This window comes from Podarcis erhardii (genome assembly GCF_964252035.2).
Source record: "Podarcis erhardii genome assembly, chromosome: Z".
Taxonomy (NCBI): domain Eukaryota; kingdom Metazoa; phylum Chordata; class Lepidosauria; order Squamata; family Lacertidae; genus Podarcis; species Podarcis erhardii.
In genome coordinates this window covers 30,725,246-30,749,677 of record NC_138504.1, presented here as the reverse complement: position 1 = coordinate 30,749,677, position 24,432 = coordinate 30,725,246, and the positions used below count along the sequence as shown (strand labels likewise).

General features: G+C 45.5%; 1 protein-coding gene across 3 annotated transcripts in view; it reads right to left on the bottom strand.

Moving 5' to 3' along the window:
* OPHN1 (oligophrenin 1) overlaps nt 1–24,432 on the bottom strand; it is a 125,733-nt gene that overhangs the window by 29,421 nt on the left and 71,880 nt on the right. For all 3 annotated transcript variants that reach the window (XM_081847003.1, XM_081847004.1, XM_081847002.1), the window contains 5 exons: nt 23,611–23,685; nt 13,476–13,560; nt 12,932–12,990; nt 10,039–10,144; nt 3,444–3,603 (listed from right to left, as the gene is read on the bottom strand). In XM_081847003.1, the coding sequence (XP_081703129.1) occupies nt 3,444–3,603; nt 10,039–10,144; nt 12,932–12,990; nt 13,476–13,560; nt 23,611–23,685 (485 nt within the window). The remainder of the gene's footprint in view (nt 1–3,443; nt 3,604–10,038; nt 10,145–12,931; nt 12,991–13,475; nt 13,561–23,610; nt 23,686–24,432) is intronic.

Below are 24,432 nucleotides of genomic sequence, written 5' to 3'. Positions count from 1 at the left end.
ATGACCTGCAACATTACAAACACTGTTGTATGAAGTGCTCCCCCCCCCCCGGCATATTTATTTCTCATTTGCACCCCATTCTTCAGCCAAAAAGTCTCCCAGGGTGTTCTAAGTGCAATTTGTTAAAACAAGGATAAACTGTCCCCACAGGCTTAGAATATAAAACAAAAACCACAACTTGCAAGGGAAAAGGGAGGGAAGAGGAAAATAATCCAGTCCTTGAACAGTTGTTTCTAGAATGCCCAGCTAGCACAGCTGAGGGCCAGGAGATGCCAGGCAGAGCTGGTCTCTCAGTAAACCTGACAAGAGCGAGCCTCCTGCTTCCCGTTTCTGCCACTGAGGCAGCCTGAGGGAATGGTGCCAGTTGAGGTGCCAGTTGAGGCGAGGAGGCCCGATGAGGCTGGCCTCATGAAGTCAATGGAGGGGAGTACTGCTTAATAGCTCTCTCTCACTGCTTTGCCTTTCTGATGAGAAATGCCTCCTACAATGCAATTAGTTACTTCTTTATTATGCTGCATTACCAGAAGATTGGCATCAACGGACAAAAGGTTGGTTCAAATGCAACGACTTAATAAATCATGGCTAGTTCATTGGACATTCATTCTGCATGCCTCTCCTTCCTTTCCCTCAACAGCACTTTCATCTTGCTCTCTTTCAACCACACTTTCCCGTTACGGCTGAAACGTGGTACCCTGGTTTACTGCACAGTGTCAAAGCCTCTGTTACAAGCAGAGAGTGCGCAGGCCCTGCACTTCTGTCCTGATCCTCTGGCTTAACAAATAATAATAGGCTTGACGCTTCAGCCCCGGCCTTCTTTAAGGTACAGTTTCCTGTTGCATCCAAAGCAGGGGATTGTGGGTTTAACACAAGCACAGTTCGAAAACTACCGGCTTAGAGTTTTCAAACTGTTCTGCGAAAGGGAGCACCTCTCTTTTCATTGCATGATCAAGAAAAAGAAACTTTTTGCCAGACTGGAACACTTCCTCACCTTGCTGGAGGCTTATGGGAGCTCATTTGGGATCACCACTCCTCCTACCTCCCCCTCTCCCCCCCCCCAATGAAAAAAAGACTGCAGCTTTGTGACTTTTTAGTTGAGAGAAAAGACAAGTACGAGGAGACATGACCGAAGTTTATAGAATTATGCAGTTCTCAATTCTTGCTTGTACCTGGGACTGTATATTCTCTGCAGTGATCACACCATATTTCGGAGCACTATAGCTCTCGATTTAAAAGCCACAATCACAAACCTCTCCAAGAAGCTGTTCCTACCCCCAGCTAGGTTCACACTATGTAATGAGGCAGTAAAAAGCACATTAATTTTTTTCATATGCGCAGGTGGTATTGACCTAATCTTTCAAGTTTGCAGAGCAGGGTTTGTGTAATGCCAAGACTTGTTTCCAGGGGGATCAAGTTTTTAATTTAGCTGTAGCACTCAAGTTTAAAGCTGTCAAAGCAGTAATTACAACACACCAACCCAGTGAACAATTCCGCTGTCCTTTGAGACTTCACAATTCACCACATAAATAATATATCATGCCTGCTTGAAAACTCATTTGAAGTGTTTGCCTATGTGCGTACGGAAACATTTCCACTCCACACCCACCCAACCAACGCATTTTAAGACTCAAACCTAATAAAACATTACTAGCTTAACCTTATCGCTGCAGAAATTAAAGGCCAGGAAAGAAGACATCTTACTTTTAATTAAAAGACACCATTCCAGAGATTAGGAAAAGGGCTTGTTTTATATGGTTCCACTCACCCCCCCCCCATGCTGGCCAAAATCTCTTAAGAGAAGGTTTGGGGAGGAGGTTTGAAATAGTGGTTAAAACTTTGAGGGCTGAGAAATTTATTCATTTATGGTATTTATATCTCACCTTTTAGTCTAAGGAGTTCAAGGTGGCATACATGGTTCACCCCCCCCCAGTTAATGACCCTGTGAGGTAGGTTAAACTAAGAGGTTGTGCCTGGCCCAAGGTCACACCCTGTGAGCTTCATGTCCGAGTGGGTATTTGAACCCTGGTCTCTCCCAGGTCCTAGTCTGACACTCTAACCACTACACAGCACAGGGTCAGGTAGACTTTGCATATACTGAATCCAGACTGGGGAAGAAGACTTGGAGTGGCTTCAAGATGCTTTCTAGTTTATGATTCAACACCCAGCATTTTGAAATCAAGGATTTGGAACTCTCTAAATTTTTAAATAAAATTCAAAATGCACCAGAAGTCTCTCCAAACCACAGTTTTGTTTCCAATCTCCCCTATTTGCCTCCAGTCTCCTTTGCTCCAGTTTCTTTCAAGGAGGACTCCCAGCACCAGAAAGGGAAATGGAGCAGCGACCAGCTGTTGGCCTCCTGGCCTGTGAGATATTTCCAGAGAGCTTAAGTGTAGGTCTAAGATGTCTGCGTGAAGATTCAATTTTAAACAGGGCTTTTAAAAAATGTTTATCCTTTTTTGGCGGGTGGAGGGAGGGAGTTGGATTGTTTAAACTGGATTTTTAATTAAAGGCCACTTTTCCAGGTCAATAAAAAAAGCTGTGGTGCTGGTGGTAATCTCCTGAAGCATTATAGAGAAGGCTCCATCGGTCAGATATTACACTGCTTTATCGCTTTGCTAATGTGGGGTCAGGTAATGGAATCCCACGAGAACATAAGAAGAGCCAGCTGGATCAGGTGCAATGGCCCATCTAGTCTAACATCCTGTGCTCAGTGCCCCAGTGGGAAACCAGTAAGCAGGATTCAAGCACAAAAGATCGCTCTCCTCCTCCTGCGGTTTACAGCAACTGGAACCCTCTATCTCCGATAATCCCCATCCTTAGAATTGCTAGGCAGAACATCCTAGTGTGGCCCACCTGGGAAATCTTCCACTGCAGTATTTCACCACCAGATCTCTGCTGTTTACTCAGTTCTCAAATGATGAATATGCATCTTCCATAAACGAGAAATGATGCTTCCTTTAGGAAGCATGAAAATTAAAATTTCTCTACCCAATCGACCACAAACCCTTCCTTCTGGAAAGTTCAGGACTTTGTGTTTGGCTTTTATTTACTTTCTCACACACAAATACACCCACACGCCTTCCACAAAATAAACATTCATTGTGTAACGTGAAGCACATTAAAAGCTCTATTTAGCTGGTTTATTCCTATGCATAATTGTTTAGAAAGTATATGGCAGCAGAACAGACTTAAATTGCCACTCTTCCCCTCCCACCACCACCATGGGTATGTAGCGCAATCTCCATGCCTGTCTACTCAGAAGCAAGTCAGGTGAAATCCACAGGGCAGGGCTGCAGCCTTAATCATCCTTGATGAAAAGCAACCTAGCCCTTGTAAAATCCCTTTGCAAGGGATAAGCACTTCAATCCTAACTCAAGTGAGGCTCTTTGCTTGGGGCGGGGGGCATGGAAAAGTAAGACATCGGTGTACTGTTGGCTCTGCCATACCTTGTGGAAATGCTCAATGAGGATCTCCACCACAATGTTCTGAAACTTGATGTTCATCATCGCAGCAACGGTGTCCTCCTGGGCTCGCATGAGTGTGGGGCCAAATATGACCCCCATGTTAGATGGAGACATCAGGTTCTCCCGGCTGTGTTCGCACACGCTGTCAGGAGAGGAAAAAGAAAGCAAGAAAATTAGGGTGGAAATCAGAGGAGCATCTGATCGGGGATTCTGGAGCCGAAATTCCATGAACCGCAAGGCTTGGTTCCCCAACTACAGTCATACCTCAAGTTGAACGTGCTTCAGGTTGAGTACGTTTGAGTTGTGCTCCGCGGCAACCCAGAAGTAATGGAGCGCATTACTTCCGGGTTTTGCCGCTCGCACATGTGCAGATGCTCAAAATGATGTCACGCGCATGCGCGGAAGAGGCGAAACGCGACCCACGCACACGCAGATGCGCCGTCGTGTCTTACATTCCATTCAGGATGCAAACGGGGCTCCGGAATGGATCCCGTTCGCATCCCGAGGTACCACTGTACAGCTGTTCGTGGACAGGGAGAGCCTGTCCACTATATGTCGTGCATTAGTAACCTCAAAGCTGGACTGCTGCGATGTGCTCTATGTGGGGCTGCCCTTGGGCCTGGTTCGGAAGATGCAACTGGGGCAGGGTACTGCAGCCAGATCAGTGGCATGGTTAGGGCTTTTGCCACCTGGTGCGGATACCGAGTTTGCCATCCCTCTTGCTGTTCCTCATCTGGGAACCCTGCTGGCTTGTCACAGCCCTCCCCTCCGCTACAAGTGTATTTCCCTTCTGTCCCCGTCCCCCGCTAATGAAGGGGCAGGAAGGAACTTGACTCCCAGACTCCACCTCTTTGCTTTACTTGTATTGCCACACCATGCTGGAATAGGAGAGCTCAAGTACTTTTAAAATAAACATTATGAATAGCAGCAGCATCTGACATGCTGACTTGTAGTGCAGGGGGCAGGATCTCATACAACTCACTGAATACAAGAAGATCTGTGCTATCGTACTGTACATTTTAGAAAACTATGACAAACTCATAAAAACACACTAATAATTCCCCTTCTTAGCAGCATCCCCAGGTCTTGGAGAATTTCAGCTAGGGCTGAGACTCCTTGAGGGGACTGCTGGAGACGGAAGTATAAATACTCATAGCCTCAAGTTCCAGAACACTTGCTGTGCACACGAAGGCAGACTCCCTTCGAGCAAACTCAGACTTCTACAAATCCACCAGAATAATCATGGCAACCCATGCTATGGTTGTGATTATTATTACTTATATATTACTTTTCCATCTGCCTTCTCTCTGGGGCGAAGGTTGCTACCGTAATCAACCAAACCCCTGGCACATGTTTAGAGAGGAGAGGCAAAACCACCACACTGGGAGACTGGGAGAAAGACTGTGACCTCCTCCTCCCCTCTTCCCGCCTCCCCCCACCCCCAAATGTGATGGGCTGCTCCACCGCCTCCTCAGATCCCCAGAACAGCATTAAGGCTGTAATGAACTAAATAGCAGACAACCAAGCACAAAAGGTCACAGGCTGCTCAGGGCCGACTTCCTCAGGGAGAGCCTTTCTGCCTCCTCACTCTCCCTTCCCGCCAGCCTACATGGCACCCCCCCCCCCCCCGTTCCCTTTAACCAAGCAATAAAACAACCACGGAGCCCTCCTCATGCTTGAAATCTTAGCTGCTCCCTGCTTTCCTCCTCCATTCAGCCAGTGGGGACCCCATCACCCTGCCTCCCCCACCACCCAGTTTGTTATGCCCTCTGCACCCCACTTCCCCCACCAGTGAGCCAGACTGTTTACGGGAGATGTGCTGGCTGCCCAACTACTACTGAGCCAAGCTCAAAATCCTTGCATTAATTCACAAGCCCTGAATGACCTTAGGGACCTTGCCTGAGTACTTACAACTCAAACGCTGAGATAACCTGCAAGAATGTTGCTGGTCATTCCCTGGGTTGGCAAGGTTCATTTGGCCACAAAAGGAAACCAAGCCTTTATTGTCAGCTGCCCAGTCCTGTCAACTCTCGGCCGCTGGAGATTCAGCAGGCTCCTTTGCGCTAACTTTTAAAACATCCGCTGAAACCTTTTCTGTTCTGCAGGCAATTAAGAGGACAATAGCCCACAATGGGCTATTGATGCCTGTTTTTAATTTATTTTTGCTTTAAACTTGTTTTTATTCTTTCGTGACATTTTTGTTTGGTCTTTATCTTTTTAATGCTCTAAACTATTTTGTGATTTAGTGGTCTATAGCTATTCAAGTAAACAAGCAAGAAGGCAAGCAAGCAAACAAACAAACAACCCCACCCCTATGGTGAAGCATCATGGGATTCTTCTGCATTATTATTCATTAACAGAAATATATTAAAGCAGTTTACAGTAATAAAAACATAAAAGCATACAGTAAAAGCATTAAAAAAGTTAAAAACAAACACCAGTAAACCATTGCGGAAGGATGTCCTCTTAATTGCCTGTAAACACCTGGCAGAATAACTTTTCAGCAGGCTTTTAAAAGTTGGCACAGAAGGTGCCCACTGAATCTCTAGTCACAGTGTTCCACTGCACTGGCCCAGTGATGCCCATTGTTATCAAATGAGCCTCTCCAGCTCATTTTGTGTGATGGGGTAAAACGTAAGAAGAGCCTGCTGGATTAGGTCAATGGCCCACCCAGTCTAGCATCCTGTTCCCACATTGGGAACATCCAACCTGATGTCCCAATGGGAAGCCTGCAAGCTGGACATGAGCACAGCAGCACTCTGCCCACCAGCAATTCCCAGTAATTGGCATTCAGAGGCATACTGGCTCTGACGGTGGAGGCAGAACATACTCTTGCAAACTCTAAAAATGAAACTTGCAGACATTTCAGGTGCACCTTCAGAAAGTTGGCAAAAAAAGTAGATTTGACATCCTTCATATGTATACGTGGGTGTCTACTGCTGTGCTCCCGCCTGTTATTAATTCTCTTTTCTTTACACAAGCACTTTTGCTTGAGCAGTTTTGATACTTTTGTGTAATGTTGGAAATTTTGATTGCTTCTTTAAAGTTCAAGCCAATGCTTTAAGCAAATGTTAATGGGTTTGGTCTTAAACCAGCTTGAGGCTGTGGTTTAATAAATTTGCAAAAAAGCAAAGAGAGAGGCAAAAAAATAATAATGCCAGCAATGTCAAACCCATGCGGGGTACATGTCTCGGGTAAATCACAATTCAGTGGCTCCCAAACTCATTTGAGGGCCCTGGGACCCTGTGTTCCAGAAACTCATCCCCAGTGCACCCTACCCTATGAAAAGCATCACAGCAGAATTGCCTGCCCAATAAAATTCAAAACATTAGTGATTAATTGCAAAACCCAATTAAAATGATTTAGCTTAATTAATTCAACAAAACTGATAGACTTGATCCACTGATGCCAGGTTTTCGAAGTACACCTGCAGTGCCCGCCCCTGCCACCTCCTTGTGTCTTAGAGCTCCCCTAGGTAATCCCCCCAACCCACAAGGCAGATCCCTCCACTATGAGATCCACCCCCATAGTTGAACATGCCTCTTTTGCACCAAAAAGGGGGACAAGGAGACATACTGAGAGAACCCACCATGCGCAGGGGAGCACGTGCTCCCCATGAGGCAGGTGAAATATAAAGATAATAAAGCAGTGGTTCCCAAACATTTCAGGCCCCCTTGGTTCCATAAACTCACGCCAAATGCCCCCCCACCCTATAAAAAGCATCATTAAAAATAGTGATTTGCACGACCCACTAGAGAAGATAATAATGCAAATAAGAAGAAGAGGAAGAAGAGTTAACAATTGATTGCACATTTATTCAAAACTCAATGAATACTATTTAGTTTAATTAATAACACGGTCTTGAAAGACCTACATTGGCCCCCAGTACGTTTCTGAGCACATTTCAAAGTGTTGGTGCTGACCTTTAAAGCTCAGTCACTGCCCGGAGGGGCAGTGACTGAGCTGCGAGGGACTCCGGCGGTGGTGCTTCCTGCTGCCTGCGCGCAACGCCTCCAGACTGCATCATTTCTCGCTCCACCTTGGACCACCTCGGACCCCCGCAGCACTCCGCTCATGGGGAGCGCTCTCTCCCCTGCACGCAGCGGGTTCTCTTAGCATGTCTCCTTGCCCCCCCCCCCTTTTCAGCGCCATGAGTTGGCTGCATCTTTAGTGCTCACCACGTGCACTAGCTTGTTGCTGGTAGTGGCAGCGAGCCAGAAGCCAGAGAGCCAGCAGCAGCAGGGCAGGCCAGATTTAGGACCCTGGCGGGCCTGATCCGGCCCGGGAGCCTGAGCTAAGTGCATCATCTTTCCACCTGGCGCTCTTGAACCTGTTTGCAGAAACAGAATGGGACTTGAAAATAGCAGCCCAGGGCTCTATTGCCCAATGCTGAAAGACCTTCTGTCTTAGTCATTTGGATTGCTGGTACTCTGGGGTTTGGCAAATTGCCCTCCTTGAAACATATCTCGTAAACTTAAAATAACTAAAGGGCAGAGCTTGAAAGACAGGCTTTTTTGGCTCTATGGAAGTATATGCAAATGCCTGGTTGTTCTAAGGCTTCGTAGAACAACAACAACAACAACAACAACAACAACAACAACAACAACAACAACAACAACAACAACAATAATAAACTATTTATACCCCACCCATCTGGCTGGGTTTCCCCAGCCACTCTGGGTGTCTTCCAACACAATATTAAAATACAATAGTCTATTAAACATTAAAAGCTTCCCTAAACATGGCTGCCTTCAGATGTCTTCTAAAAGTCTGGTAGTTTTTCTCTTTGACCTCTGGTGGCAGGGTGTTCCACAGGGCGGGTACCACTACTGAGAAGGCCGTCTGCCTGGTTCCCTATAACTTGGCTTCTCACAGCGAGTGAACCACCCAAAGGCTCTCAGCGTAGACCTCAGTCTCCAGGCAGAACGATGGGGGTGGAGACGCTCCTTCAGGTATATATACAGGACCGAGGCCGTTTAGGGCTTTAAAGGTCAGCACCAACACTTTGAAATGTGCTCAGAAACGTACTGGGGGCCAATGTAGGTCTTTCAAGACCGTGTTATTAATTAAACTAAATAGTATTCATTGAGTTTTGAATAAATGTGCAATCAACTGTTAACTCTTCTTCCTCTTCTTCTTATTTGCATTATTATCTTCTCTAGTGGGTCGTGCAAATCACTATTTTTAATGATGCTTTTTATAGGGTGGGGGGGCATTTGGCGTGAGTTTATGGAACCAAGGGGGCCTGAAATGTTTGGGAACCACTGCTTTATTATCTTTATTTTTCATTCTTTGTTTTCTTTCTTTTTGCCATGTCTGTAAGTCCTAACAAAACCAATAAAATATGGAAGGAGGAGGAGGATTTCAACAAATCTTTGGGGCCACTGGAGCCTGCAACGAAATCTATGCCAGAAGACTGAAACCAGAAAGAGGAAAAGGCTGGAGATTATAATCTACATCACACCCAGCAATTGCACAATGAAATTTCAAATTGCCAAAACCAGACATATTTTCCTCTGACACGCACTTAAAGAGTGGTGCTTTGTTGGAGAAGAAGAAAAAATCACATTTCTAAAACTGATTTTCCTGAGGTCTGGAAACAATCAAACCCTTTTGCTCTGAAAGCCAAGGCTTGTTCTCAAACATCCTCCTTGCCGTATCAGAATTACAACAGCCTCCCATTTCTAGATTATTATTATTTACTAAACTTATTGGTTTTTTATTTTATATAAGTAACTCAAAGTGGTTTACAACAATAAATAAATACTGCATTCATGAAAAACAAAATCTAAAACATCTTCACATTTTTAAAAACTGGATTGAAACGCAAACACACCTGCACAAAAGGGCCACAGATAATTAAAAGCCAGAGGCCTGACAAAAGTCTGCTGCCACCGGCAATCTTTCTGGGGAGAGAATACCACAAGTGGGGTGCCACCACTGAAAAGGCCCGATTCTCGTGTTACCACCCTCCAGAATCCTTGCAGAGGAGGAACATGAAGGAGGGCCTCAGGTGATGACTGCAGGGTTTGGGTCAGTTCATATGGAGAGAGGCAGCCCTTGGGGTATTTGGGTCCTGAGCCGTTTAAGGCTTTATAGGTCATACCCAGCACTCTGGAAACTAATTGGTAACCAGGGCTGTCGGGGCAAGCTGGCGTTATGTACCCATCATGGGCAACCCCGAAGAAGAGAGGATGTGTTAGGCCATCACCAATAGCCAAGACTCTGTTGGGTCTATAGTTCAATCCACACTGCACCACACATACATACCATGAAGGCAAAATCCTGACAAGCAACCCTTCTGTGGAAGGCAACTCTGACAGAAGTCACATGTCAACTGTGGATGGAGCCTAATGCTGGCAGTGGGTGTGTCCAGAGACAAAAAAACAACAACAACCACTGTGTCCAACCCCTTCCTTCTCTCTCCCCACCCCCTTGTATAGATCACTCTTGCTGGAGTCCTGATCACTTGCAGGGAGCTTCTGGAATCAGGCCCAGGGCACAGTTGAGCAGAAGTCCGCCAGCTGCCAACCCCCCTACTTTACAGTAGGAATCTTGCATAGAAACGCCAACTTACTGGACCAGGTGCCTGATGATCATTTCTAGCATCTCTCGGTTTTTGTCAGGGAGTTTATAGACAAGGGAATGGATCGCCCCCAGCCTATAATCCAGGTTGTCAGACTCTAGGAAGGAAAAAATAATCAGATTTTCAGTTTGAGGTAAATACACAGAGGCTTCGCTTCTGGTGCAAACAGCAGCTGCTGTGTGTGTGTTTAAACAGGAAACGTCAATTGGGGGAGTTACACTGTCTCTCCTCACTTCCAGATTGTGATTCAGGCTCCCCCAGGGTTGCTGCTTTCAAAACAAAAAGTGTGCGAACTAACTCAATCTTTTAGTGTGGCAGCATCTAATGACATCAGGCAGGCGCCACCTGTTAAAACATTTTTATTTTGGCAACTCTACCTAGATGTTTACAAAGCTGGGGTGAGTTCTAATCTGTTTTTCGTCTTTTCACATTTTGGGAAGTCTTAAAATTATTGTTGTTAAATTTATTATTATTATTTTACTTTTACCTGTTGAAATTTTCTTATTGGTAATTTTACTATTTTATCTTTTTTGTAAACTGCTTTGAGGTGCATTTAGGGGGGAGGAACCCAAGTAGTGTACAAATTGTATTGTACAAATTGTATTAAATAATAAAAAATATTAACTGCAACGAGCAACAGCTGCTCTTGGCTGCGATGAAAATCAGTGTCACAATACTGATTTTGCTAAAATCTTGTTGAGGGCAGGGAGGATTTTGTGCAGAATTAAGTGGAACTCAAAACACAGGCAGTTTCTTATTTAGACACAGCTCATAGCATTTGAAAAAGAACTGGGAAGAACAGAGAAGTCAGAGGCTGCTAAAAGAGGGAATTGTTGATGGCCCGGGTAAATTTTCAATATAGTTTCCCCCTCCTTGTTTGTTTAGCCTGGAAGAGACTGAGGGGTGAGATGAGAACCATCTTCAAATATCTGAAGGGCTGTCCCATGGAAGATGGAGCAAGCTTGTCTTCTGCTGCTCCGGAAGGCTGGATTCAAACCAATGGTTTCAAATGGAAATTTTGACTAAACATTAGGAAAAACCTTCTGACTGTAAGAGCCATTTCAACGGTGGAACTGTCTCCCTTGGAAGGTGGTGGACTCTCCTTCCTTGGATGTTTTTAAGCAGAGGATGGGTGGCCACCTGTCAGAGTTTCTTTAGCTATGATTCCAGCACCTCCAGGGGCTGGACTGGATGAGTGTTGTGATTCCTTTCCAAAGCTCCATTTCTACCACCTCACCATTTAAACTAGAAGAATCCTTCACTCTTATGCATGCATTTTCCCATGCAGCTCTGAGTCTCCACATACACACCATGCTCTCCAGCTGTTTTGGACTACTACTCCCATCAGCCACAGCTAGCACAGCCACATAACGCTGGGTTGATGGGCGTTGTAGTCTAAAACTGGTGGAGGTTAGAGGGATTGATTGATTGACTGAAACTGTCCTCTCCCAGGGTCCTGGCTCTGTCCCAAAGCACCTTCGCAGCCAAGGTGCAGAGGTAGGAGCCTCCCTGCTGAGTGATAACAGGCCTCCAAGATGCCTCTGCGATTGGCCACTGTTGAGCCAAGGAGAATCTTCTGACAGTAAGAGCTGTTTTGACAGTGGAACAGACTCCTGTGAGAGGTAGTGGAGGTTTTTAAGCTGTCCCTGAGATACTACAGTGCGAAGCTTAATTTTTGCAAATTTCTTCAGTGAGGGTTTTTTTAAAATATGTTCTTGAGTGTGAGGGATTACAACCTGCTATTAATTGGATAACATTTAGCTTGTTAAGTCTACGTTTAATGAAGAAGCACATAAATGGCTTTCAGAAAACCAAGGAATTTTAATTTTACCTTCTGCAAATGTCAGGCGATGATAATTAATTAATTAATTAACAAATATTAATATTACTTTGCAAGTACTTGGCAATCATTTTTAATGATCGCTATGTGATTTTACACACATTTTACTGACCAAGCAAAGATAAATTGTATTAATTCAACCCGTGGGATAGGATGCGAGAGGGTAAGTTGTGAAGGCTCTCTTGCACTTGCTTAAGGAAGCCTGTGCTTCAAGCTAGCTTGCAAACCCACAAATCCATTCACAGAGAAACAGGGAGAGGAGGTTGGATGCCAAAAACGGGAAGCACCAGGGAGCTCATTACAGCCAGCAGGAGTTCAATCAAGATGACCAGATTCTTGATTTATCCACTCATTTAATTAAATTGTTGTCCGGGCCTAGTAATACAATACTGTGCAAATTTGGACTGTCGACCTAATTGAAAGGTTTCAGAGTTAATTAACCATGCTGCTTTGATTGTCCATGGAGCAATGGGGGGGGGGGGGACATTGGCCATGACGTCCTCAAGTGAGATTTGCTGTTCTTGCCCTAGCTCAGTGGTTCTCAAAGTGGGTAATCCTGCAAGGGGGCAGCAGGGGAAGCACTGGAGGTCTATTGACTATTAGACTTTGAAAAGCAGGTAACACAGGATCAAGTCCATCAATTTTGGTGAATTAAACTCAATAGTTTTAATCCGATTTTGGATACACGTGCAATGAACTGTTACTGTTTCAAATTTTATTGCATTATTATCTTCCTTAGTAGGCATACACAATACAAAAAAGAAATTGGGGGGGGCAGTTGGGAGGAGGAGGAAATATCCATTTTGGGAGGTAAGTAGTAGGATCTGCCTTGGTTTGTATGAGAGGAGAGGAGGCACATGTCCCTGTTTTCTATGTGCTATCACCTCCTTTACAGAACATGAGAAAGTGGTTCTTCCAAGGCGCTTAGCACAGATCTAACATTCCAGAGAATAGAACTTTGTCCTCATCAGGCAAATGAGCTCACACCCTTCAGAAAACTACTCTTAATAGCAGCTCACCACCACCCTGCTCCCAGGCACTTACTGGCAGCTAAGATCAATTCTTTGTGAAGCTTATACGTCATGACAGGTTCAGAGAGATTCCTGTGGTGGGGGAAAGAAAGAGAGAGTTCAATGCATAAGTTCCATAGGAAACAGGGAGGCACAGCTGTGCTCTACTCAATCTGGAACAATTTGTATGTTGTTGTTGTTTTAAAAAATCTCAATAAATTCCATCAAGACCACTCTATGTACAAGGCCCTGGTGATATGAGTTGAAGTTTCCTTGTTTCATGGACAGGGACACAGCTCAGTGGAAGAGCTCCTGTTCTGCATGCAGAAGGACTTCGGTCACTTCCTCAGCTTCAGGTGAGTATAGCTGGGAAAGATTTCCACTGACACCTTGAGTGGAGAGAATTGGGCAAATGGAGCAGCCATCTAAGGCAGTGCTCACAGGATAAGACAAGTGCAGTGAAACACAGGAAAGCTGTTTTTAACCAGCTCCATGCCCTCTGTCCACCCACTCTGTGCAGATTAGTTGGATAAAGGTCAGATATTTTAGAAAGCAGAAACTGAGAAAGAAGAACCTACCTGAGGTAGAACTTCAATGAGCTTGTAATTGTCTTGATGTCCCAGTCACTATTTTGGAAGTCCACATCCCCTGGGCACTTCGGGTCTGGAGAGAGGAAAAGAGAAGAGGCAATTTTTTTTTGAAAGGTTTAGAAAACAGACCAGGAAACCACCGTTTGTAACTTCTTGTTCTGTGAAGGGAAGCAATTAAAACATTTCAGGCTCAACAGTCTGAGAAAACCACAGTGTTACACCACCTTCCCCTGGTGTTCCACTTGAAATTTGCTCTCCTTGTTATTTTCATTTTATTGTTCCCAATGACAAATGAATTCCTTTTTGGTATTGAAAGAAGGCCAAGGGGGAAGCACAGAGAATATCCAGAACACGGTCCCCGTGATGAGATTCATCCAAGCGACCACAACATTTTTGTGGAAGTGCAAAAGACAGTATTTAATGGAGAAAGTGACACCCCCAAATTTCCACTGGGGATGGGGAGAAGAATGGCTCAAAAGTGTGAGCAGCGGAGCTACCTGGGGCTCTCCAAAGGACAGGTGCATCTCTCCACTACCACCACCCTGGGTTATTTATTTATTTACTTACTTATTTATAAAAAATATTTAGATCCGACCGTATTACAATAATATATCAGGGCAGTTTACAACAGTAAAAATAAGATAAAAACATACAAGGGAAGCATAAGAAATTAAAAGGAAAGAAGTTAAAAACAAATGCTGGTAACCCAATGTGAAAGGATGTATTCTTCATTGCCTTCATTGCTATTGGCTTCAGTCTCTCCTGCAAGACGAGGGAAGAGTTTTCTTGATTGTTGGTCCAAAGGCTTTGTTCAAGCCTTCATATATTTGGTGAGTGCTGCCGCTGTCAGCAGTGAGTTGAACACTCCAAGGCAGCTTTAGTCGTTGGCACACTGTCTGGCAACTCACTGGGTATCACTTTCTCAGTGTAGAAAGCATCTTTCAACAGGGTAGCTCACAAAAGACTGTTGCAGCAATAACAAGGCTCCGTGTCTTTTATGCCGGCCTCAGACCAGTCGTGGATCTGTTCTTCTCTTTGACTGCCTATGTCGTAGGTTGCCTCTTTGATGCAGCTCCACCTTGCTTTGATGCTGTCAGCTCAGTAGAGCTTGTTCAATGGAATCAGAGAAACATTCACAAAGTTCAGGTATGACTGTTCTGACAGTGTTGATTTGAGGCCACACTTTCTGCTTGTATCTTATGCCAATCAGGTTGAGCTTATAACTCATAACTGCTGCCTCCTCTATTGCTTTTGCTGCGTTTGCAGCAGCAAAGTCACCTCTCTGGGGTGCAAGCCTGTGCAGTGTGTATGGAGGTCCTGGGCTGCCCAGACAACAAGACCCCCTGATGTGGTCCAAAGGAAAGGAAAGCAATACAATTGGCACCAGGAGTTTCTGGAAGGAGGTATACAAGACACCATTCAGTCACCTAAAGAGACTCCACTCTGGATACTGCACACAGCTGGTGGAATAGAAGTTTTCAGCAGGTGGTTAAAAAGTTGAAGCAGAAAGTACCTGCTGAATCTCCAGTGGCAGAGAGTTCCACAGGACTGGGCCCATGACACTAAAGGCTTGACTTATCACTGTCACCAAATGAGCCTCACCAACTTGGCGAACAACCAACGATGTTCTTCCAGATGATCTCAGAGATCAAGTTGGGATACTATAAGGTTCAGGTGAAGTTTACCCTGGACCTAGGTTGTTCAGGGCTTTGTAAATCAATGCAACCTGGCTCGGTAGTAGATGGGCAGTGCAGTGCGGCTGTTTTAACAATGGTGTCGCATGCCCTCAGCCAGAAGCTCCCATCAGCAATCTGGTTGCAGTGCTCTGCACCAGCTGGAGCTTCTGAAACAGGCCCAAGGGCAGTCCTACACAAAGTGCATTGCAGTAATCCAGTCTGGGGGTTCCCAGTGGCCACACTAGAATTTGCACCTAGAATTTCTAATCCATTGCAGCTCTATGTTTTGTTAGTGTCAAGTGGGATTGATGGTGCCAGAAGCAGCAGCAGCAGTAGCAAACTGGACAACCAAACCAAAGCACATTTAACAAACCCCAGCAGGGTCTCTCGATAGAAAGCACACGGAGCTATTTGCCCAGAGGAAAGGCAGGAGGACTATTAACAGCCATCAAACACACTTTGTCCCATGTAATTAATCATCAGAGAGTGTGACCCTGCCTTGTACAACTCAAGACTCTACAGGAATCCAATATAACAACGGCAAGGGAGAGCACAGCCAAGTGTTTTGAAACAAAAAAAAGGGGGCAGCCAAGGAAGTAGGGCTCTTACAGGAATCAGCAGGCACTTTGCTGATTGGCAATAAAAAGGACCTGCTCAGAAAGTGATGGGGAGCCGGGAGATTTATTTCTTAGAAAGTGTCGATATTAACACCATCATAGCAGCCAGCTGGCCCTGACTCCAAACAACCACCTGGCTTCCACAATGATGTAATGGGAAAGAGTTGGCAGACCAAGTCCCCTCCAGCCTTCATGCAAAGCCACCCACTAAGATCTTGAAAGAGTGGTGCCATGATTTACTTTTTCTAAGCCCAAGCCCTCCTCACAGTGTAAGAGCCTCCTGGATCAGGCCAACAACCCATCCGGGTTAGGTTCCTGTGCTCACTGTGGCCAAATGGTCCCTACTGACCTAAGAATCCAGATAGACTGCCTCTGGGTCTGGAGGTTCCATAAGAGCATCAGAAGAGCCCAGCTACTGGACCAGGCCAGTGGCCTATCTAGTCTAGCCTCCTGTTCTCACAGTGACCAATGTTTCCACCAATGGTTTCCACCAATTAATATTCAGACACTTTACTCGGTCTGGCTTTGGAGAAAGAGCATTGCCTCCTTTTCCTCTATGAATTGGTCGAATCCTCTTTTAAAGCCGTCCAAGCTGGTAGCCATCACTGCTCCACGTGGGAGTGAGTTCCACTGTTTACCTATGTGCTACATCAAGAAGTACATAATTGTATCTGACCTGAATCCTACAATGTTCAGGTTCATTGGATGTCAAATTGGGCAATGATATCCAGGAAAGGTGTCCGAACACACAAAGACCTGGCAGACAGACGAGGCACTTTCCAAAATCTCTAGCAGATTATTTGCTGGGCGTGTAAATCAAAATAACCTCTGTAAACGTATCCACCTCTGCTTAACCTCTGTTGTTTTCCTGCTGTTGATTCTACCATTATTACAGTTGTGATATGTGCAGCTTCATTCTATTAATTCCCAGTCTAACGTACATTTATCTATTGTTATGTATGAAATATTCACATTTCCAAAAACTCCCTCTTCCTGCTGTCCTGCCCCTAGTTGTTGGCATCTGTCTGTCTCAGGAGACCGTGCAGGAATGCGCCTTTGGGGGTGAAGTCAAACTGCTGGAAGGTTGCATCGTCTGCTGTGGCTCTAGAGGCTGATACGGGAGAGACATGTTTCGTTGCAGCTGGGGCAGATGAAAGCATCCAGCTGTGCTGCTGCAGATGCAACATGGCGTTTTTCTCTGTGAGCTCCTCTGTGACCTCCTCCCAGCGACCTCCTCTGGTCACTGCTGTAGTTATACAACCTGACAGTCTGTCTCCAGGCACTGCGGTTGTCTGCAAGGGACTCCCACACAGCAGGGTTGATGTTGCCCGCCTTCATTTGCCCACCTTTGTAATGCAGAGTTGGTCTGCCTATGGGCCTGGTTCTTGAAGCTCCCCATGGAGCATGTCCCTGGGGGTCCTGCCATCTTCCATTCTGTGGACATAACCAAGCCAGCACAGATATTGCTGAGACAGTGCGAACCTGCTGAGAATGTGGGTTTGTTTGAGACTCTATCCTGCCATGTGATGCGCAAAATCTTCCTGACGTAGCACATGTGGAAGGTGTTGAGGCATCGCGCTTCTAGGTTGTAAGTTGCCCACGATTCACTTCCATAAAGCAGTGTGCTCAACACACAAGCCTGGTAGACCTTCATCTAGGTACTGGTTGTTAGCATCACATTCTCCGATACCCTTTTGGAGAGGTGAGCCATTGCCAGAGCTGCCTTGCCAATACAGCTCAGCATCGATGGAGAGGCTGCTGGTTATGGTAGAACCCAGGTAGACAATGAGGGAGGAGTTGAGATGAAATTTCAGCACTCTTGTTGGGATTCTGTCCCATCCTGAGAATTTACCACATGCCTGAGAGTTCACAGAATCATAGAGTTGGAAGGGACTCTTAACTCATTCCACATAGCTCTAATTCTGATAACTGGTTGTCCCTTTCTTCCTGGGGTGAAGGGAGTGTGCAAACTGCAAATTGTTTTTGTGATGTTGCTTTTTTACATGCTACTGGTTTTCTACCATTAAAAAAAAAAGAATACCTTCAAACATTAGCCTATTATCTGCAAGCCGTTCCTGCTCTGAAATATAGTAATGTAAGAGCATAAGAAGAGCCAGCTGGATCAGGCCAATGACCTTTCTAATCCAGCATCCTGTTCTTACAGTGGCCGAATGGGAAACCACCAAGCAAGCTTCGAGCACAAGAGCAGTCATCTCTCCTTATGTTTCCAGCAGCTGGGATTCAGAAGCATTGCTGCCCCCAAATGCAGAGTAAACATCAACAGCCACTCTCCTCCATGGGTTAGCCTAATCCTCCTTTAAAAGCCATCCAAATTGGTAGACATCATTGTTTCCTTGCAGAACTCTTAGGTTTGAGCTTGCATCCAGAACCTTCAGGTTTCCTTATTTAAAGCCCCTCTGTCTTATTTTCTGACTTCTGAAAGCTTGTTGCTCCCTGAATTCCAACAGTTTCAACTACAGTTTCTCTAAAAGGCCGCACCAGCCATTTATTTTTTCAACCTCTCCCAAAATGTCAGTATCTTGCTCTCTGTGTTCACATGCCTTTATCAGGTTTGATAGCCTGCTTTCTTCCTAACAGGCTGGGAAGCCTTGTGTCATTCTGCAAGCTTTATTTCTCCCCTTGGTCTCAAGAAAATCAACTCTCTTGCTCAATCTACAGCTGCCCTTTCTCCCAAAACCTACAGCAGTTGTGAACCATTAGCTGCATCCCCACCCCAACTCCCCATTTGTACTTTTCAAGTATTCTAAACTTGACCAAACTCCCCCTTTTGCATTTCTCCATTTTTCTGGTGCTCCACGAAGCACCTCCTACCCCTGAACTGTGCCAGATGGGCTATAGGAACAACTGTTCAAAATGGATGCCTGAATTTGGATTTATTTTTGTGTGTGTGTGTGTGTGTGTGTGTGTGTGTGTGTGTGTGTTTAATACAGAGATCATAAGCTTTGGGCAGTCTTGCTTTGAGTATTTCTAAGCCACTCTGGAAGCCTTTTTGACTGAAGTGGAGGGTACCAAATGCATCCTTTCTCTCTTTCAATCTCTCTCTGTTCCAAAGATTGTAGGCTGAACATTTATCCCTCTGCACATATTCAGACCAAATGCGAAGACAGGCATAATTCAAAGCAATGTCTCTTCTTCCCTTTCCAAATTTGGTCAGGTTATGATTGAGCCACCTTACAGCTGAAGAGGCCTGTAGTGTCCTGGGGAATGCCAATGAAACACAAGATCCGAAAGAGTCCTCTGACTAGCAGATCAACAGGGAGAAGGTAGCCTACCTTGATTTCAGCAAGGCATTTGACAAGGTGCCCCATGATATTCTTGTAAAGAAGCTGGTAAAATGCAGACTTGACTATGCTACCACTCAGTGGATTTGTAACTGGCTGACTGACCGAACCCAAAGGGTGCTCATCAATGGTTCCTCTTCATCCTGGAGAAGAGTGACTAGTGGGGTGCCACAGGGTTCTGTCTTGGGCCCGGTCTTATTCAACATCTTTATCAATGACTTGGATGATGGACTCAAGGGCATCCTGATCAAATTTGCAGATGACACCAAACTGGGAGGGGTGGCTAACACCCCAGAGGACAGGATCACACTTCAAAACGACCTTGACAGATTAGAGAACTGGGCCAAAACAAACAAGATGAATTTTGACAGGGAGAAATGTAAAGTATTGCACTTGGGCAAAAAAAATGAGAGGCACAAATACAAGATGGGGGACACCTGGCTTGAGAGCAGTACATGTGAAAAGGATCTAGGAGTCTTGGTTGACCACAAACTTGACATGAGCCAACAGTGTGACGCGGCAGCTAAAAAAGCCAATGCAATTCTGTGATGCATCAATAGGAGTATAGCATCTAAATCAAGGGAAGTAATAGTGCCACTGTATTCTACTCTGGTCAGACCTCACCTGGAGTACTGTGTCCAGTTCTGGGCACCACAGTTCAAGAAGGACACTGACAAACTGGAACGTGTCCAGAGGAGGGCAACTAAAATGTTCAAAGGCCTGGAAACGATGCCTTATGAGGAACGGCTAAGGGAGCTGGGCATGTTTAGCCTGGAGAAGAGGAGGTTAAGGGGTGATATGATAGCCATGTTCAAATATATAAAAGGATGTCACATAGAGGAGGGAGAAAGGTTGTTTTCTGCTGCTCCAGAGAAGCGGACACGGAGCAATGGTTCCAAACTACAAGAAAAAAGATTCCACCTAAACATTAGGAAGAACTTCCTGACAGTAAGAGCTGTTCGACAGTGGAATTTGCTGCCAAGGAGTGTGGTGGAGTCTCCTTCTTTGGAGGTCTTTAAGCAGAGGCTTGACAACCATATGTCAGGAGTGCTCTGATGGTGTTTCCTGCTTGGCAGGGGGTTGGACTCGATGGCCCTTGTGGTCTCTTCCAACTCTATGATTCTATGATTCTAAGAGATGCTGTAAAGACCCAATTCTCTTGTGCATCAAGGCCCCTAAATTACTAAATATTTATTGCATTTATATCCCACCTTTTTCTCCAAGGAGCTCAAGGTGGCATACATGGCTCTCCCCTTCCTCAATACCACAACAGCCTAGTGAGGTAGGTTAGGCTGAGAGGCAATGACTGGCCACCAGGGTCATACACAGGGAGTTTTATGGCTGAGTGGGAGGATTTGAACCATGGTCTTTCCCATGTTCTAGTCAGACATTCTAACTGCTACACCACACAACTGCACAAGCAACAGGAAATCACAGCAGTATGAAAATCATCCTTAAACCACCATGGTAGCAAAGTTCAGAGTACAATGTGAATCCTTACAATCCTTATTGGGCAGACCCTCTATGTCATGGACTGGCTGGATGCAGAGAAGCGCTAGGAGGCACTAGCCGGGAAACCTGCTAGGGGACCCCCAGGGGTAGAAGGCTCAGAGCCAGGGGATTGGTGATAGGACAATGATGAGTGGTCAGAGGGAGAAGGAGCAGACTTGGAGGAGGTGTCAGAAGCAGAAGAGGCAACAGGGTTTGGTGAGCAGGGTCATGCTGCAGCAGAGAACAGTTCATATTCCGAGGCAGAAGCAGGGGCTGGAGAGGAGTGGATCCAGGAGACAGAGAAGCTGGCTGCTGAAGAAGCAAGGGAGTCACTCCCTCCTGCTGTAACCACCTCCCCTCCCCCCCCCCCAGTTTCCTAAAACTCACAAACGAAACAGAGCAGAGAGTGGTTGTGTGAAGACACAGCCTGAGACTGCATGGGAAAGACTCTGGAGAGGAGAAGTCCTACTGGGCACTGGGAAGGCAGGGACCTTCAGTCCTTGCAAACGCTTCATTGGGGCAAGACCTCCTAGAAAGAGTTGCTGAGACCACTGGGCTGGAGCTGTGGATTGTTTCGTTGAATAAAGAGTTCACTTCACTGGCCTCAGATGATTTATTGTTCCATTGCTGAACTACGCTTGGGAGCAGCCACTGAGAAGGCCCTCTCCTGTTCCCCCACCAAGCAGGCCTGTGAGGGTGGCCAGACTGATAGAAGGGACTCCCCTGAAGATCTCAAAACCCAGGCAGGTTCATATGGGATGATACAAGATTCAAGATGACCGTAACAAATTGGAGAACTGGGCCCCAAATAACACAGTGAATTTCAACAGGAACAAAGGTAAGCTTCTGCACTTAGGCAGAATTAACCAGCTGCACAAATGTGAGATGGGAATACCTGTCTTGGCAGTAGCGCATGTGAAAGAATCTAGGGGTTTTAAGTAGACCACAAGCTTAATGTGAGTCAACAGTGAGATGCAGCAACAAAAAAGAGCTAATGCTATTCTAGGCTGCATCAACAGAAGTCTGGTTGACATCTGAAGACAGCCCTGTTTGGGGAAGTTTTTAATGACTGATGTGTTAATGTATTTTTAATCTTTTGTTGGAAGCTGCCCAGAGTGGCTGAGGAAACCCAACTAGATGGGCGGGTATAAATAATAAACTTATTTTATTATTATTATTATTGTTGTTGTTGATGATGATGATGATGATGTCCAGATCAAGGGAAGTCATAGTATTGCTCTATTCTACCTTGGTCAGACCACACCTGGAGTAGGATATTGACAAGCTGAATCGGAACTTGGCATGACTGCAATGAGGGCTAAAGCTGATTACGTCTGCCTAAACTATTTGAAAAAACTGAGCTCCTACCAGATGAGAGACTGTGTTATAAAGAACTGGAACATACTAACTGCTTGGAAGGTGGTATCCAGCACTGCCTAGCCCACTGCCACTTACAGAAGCTGCAAGCGTCTTTGAGCAGGGACAAGAGACATATAAGGAACTGGCTCTATTGGAACGAAGTGGGGAGAGACTTGCAGTCAATTATTTCCTCCAAATGTTTGCCACAATATCCACTTATTAAAACGGTGCAATTCTGTCCGCCTCGCTAAGAGCGGCCTTCACAGAGCTGCGCTTCCAGGCAATGCTTACAGTGGCCCTGGATGGACAATATAATAAGGTCCCTTATGAAGGAAGACTCTGATTTTGCAGGCAACTGTATGTGGAATATATATCTCATTATCTACAACACAATGCTGGCTTTGTGCAGAACCAACAAATCGATTTATGAAACCCTTGTTTGCGCAGGAAATCAACCTAACTATGGCAGAGAGAAAGAAGTGGCTGCAGAATGTTGCTGATGATTTTAGCAATTTGCTCTCTATGCTCTGGCAGCTAGGGAGATTAGAGTGATGAATTTGGATGAATTAGCCATTAATTGTAAAGGGGACTCAGGGATCTAACTTATACGATACATAGGCAACTCCTCTCTCTTTTAACAAGGTTTTTGCCAGTTTTGGTTGTGGTTTTACAGTATATTTCGTGTCTGCTGATGTTAAGGATGGTGTCATGGCCTTCAGGTAGCACAATAAAAGTATGATAAAAAAAATAATGACACTTGACAGGCTGGAACATGTGCAGAGGATGGTGACCAAGATGATTAGGGGGCCTGGAAACCAAGCTTTACGAAGAACGATTGAGGGAGTTGTGTATGTTTAGCCAGGAAGAAAAGAGACTGAGAGGAGCTATGATAGCCACCTTCAAATATCTAAAGGGCTGTCCCATGGAAGATACAGCAAGCTTGCTTTCTCCTGCTCCGGAAGGCTAGGATCCGAACCAATGGCTTCAAGTTACAAGAAAGGAGATTCCAGCTAAACTTCAGGAAGAACTTTCTAAGGGTAAGAGCTGTTTGACAGTGGAATAGACTCCCTTGGAAGGTGGTGGACTCTTCTTCACTGGAGATTTTTAAGCAGAGGTTGGATGGCAACCTGCCATGGATGCTTTAGATTCCCGCATTGGACTAGATGTGCCTCAAGGTCTGTTCTAACTCTACAATTCTATGATTCTGTGGCACAGCCTGTCCGATACAGGAGATGTAGACTCAATTAAAGTTAGATATTATAAATTTTAATATACAGGTTAGGGAGATGTGGATCAAATAAAGCAGGTTACATATACATATTTTGGAACTGTACTCAAATAGAAATATTCCGGAAATCCGTTCAAGCTGATATCTCTGATATGTCAGGATATCGTATTCCCTTGAAAGCTAAAATAATTCTGCTTGGTTATCTAAAAGATGATATTCCAGAATATGATCGGCAAATAGTGTTTAACCGTATAGCTTCTGCTAGGATCATAAGTGCCAAGAATTGGGGAAGGGGAACATATCTCCTACCATACCTGGACTGAGAAAATTTGGTCCATTGCATATAATGGTTTTATGGGGAAACTTGGTTTGATTTAGTAAATTGCAAATCAGAATCCCCATGATTCCACAGAAATAAAGCCCAGCTGGCAACGAATCGTTGTTTCTTACCAAAGAAGGCATTCAGGAGCTTCTGCACCTGGATGTTGCTCCCAACAGTTCGATAGACGCCTTCGACTGTAATACCTGAACAGCGGGGGGGGGGGGGGGGAGAAAACACCATTACTCCTGAAGCCCTGGCAGAGCAGACTTAGGAGGCACTCAATGGCACTCAAAGCTCAATGGCGCCATCTCGTGCACTCACTTAAAATTAAGAAATTGTTTTTCAGGTGGTCGAGGCAGCTGTAACATAGAGAGAATCCTTGCCCTGAGCCTGGAAAAGCAGGAGCCAGGATGGAACCAAGCCCAGAGTCTTCTTTAAAGATTATTTCAGGCCATCACAGCTTCCCCAAGGAGGCTCCATAAATACTGTATTTTTCACCCAATAGGACGCACTTTTTCCCCTCCAAAAATGAAGGGGAAATCTGTGTGCGTCCTATGGGGCAAATACAGGCTTTCGCTGAAGCTTGGAGAGCGAGAGGGGTTGGTGCGCACCGACCCCTCTCGCTCTCCAGGCTTCAGGAAGCTATCAGCAAGCCTGGGGAGCCCACGGGAGTTCCCGCAGGGCTCCCTAAGCTGCGGATAGCAGCCTGCTGCACGGAGCGCGGGGCGCGCTGAAGCAGAGTGCCCCGCGCTTCGGGCAGACATTGGCCAGCCTCACAAGCTCGGGGGACAGCGGGGAGGCGGAGTGCCGCCATACCGCTGTTCCTCGACCTGGTTTGGTTTCCCCGACCTGGTTTTGGGAGGGAAATAAAGGGGGGAAATTTCCTTTATTTCCCCCCAAAAAAACTAGGTGCGTCCTATGGGACGAAAAATACGGTAATATTGCTCTGC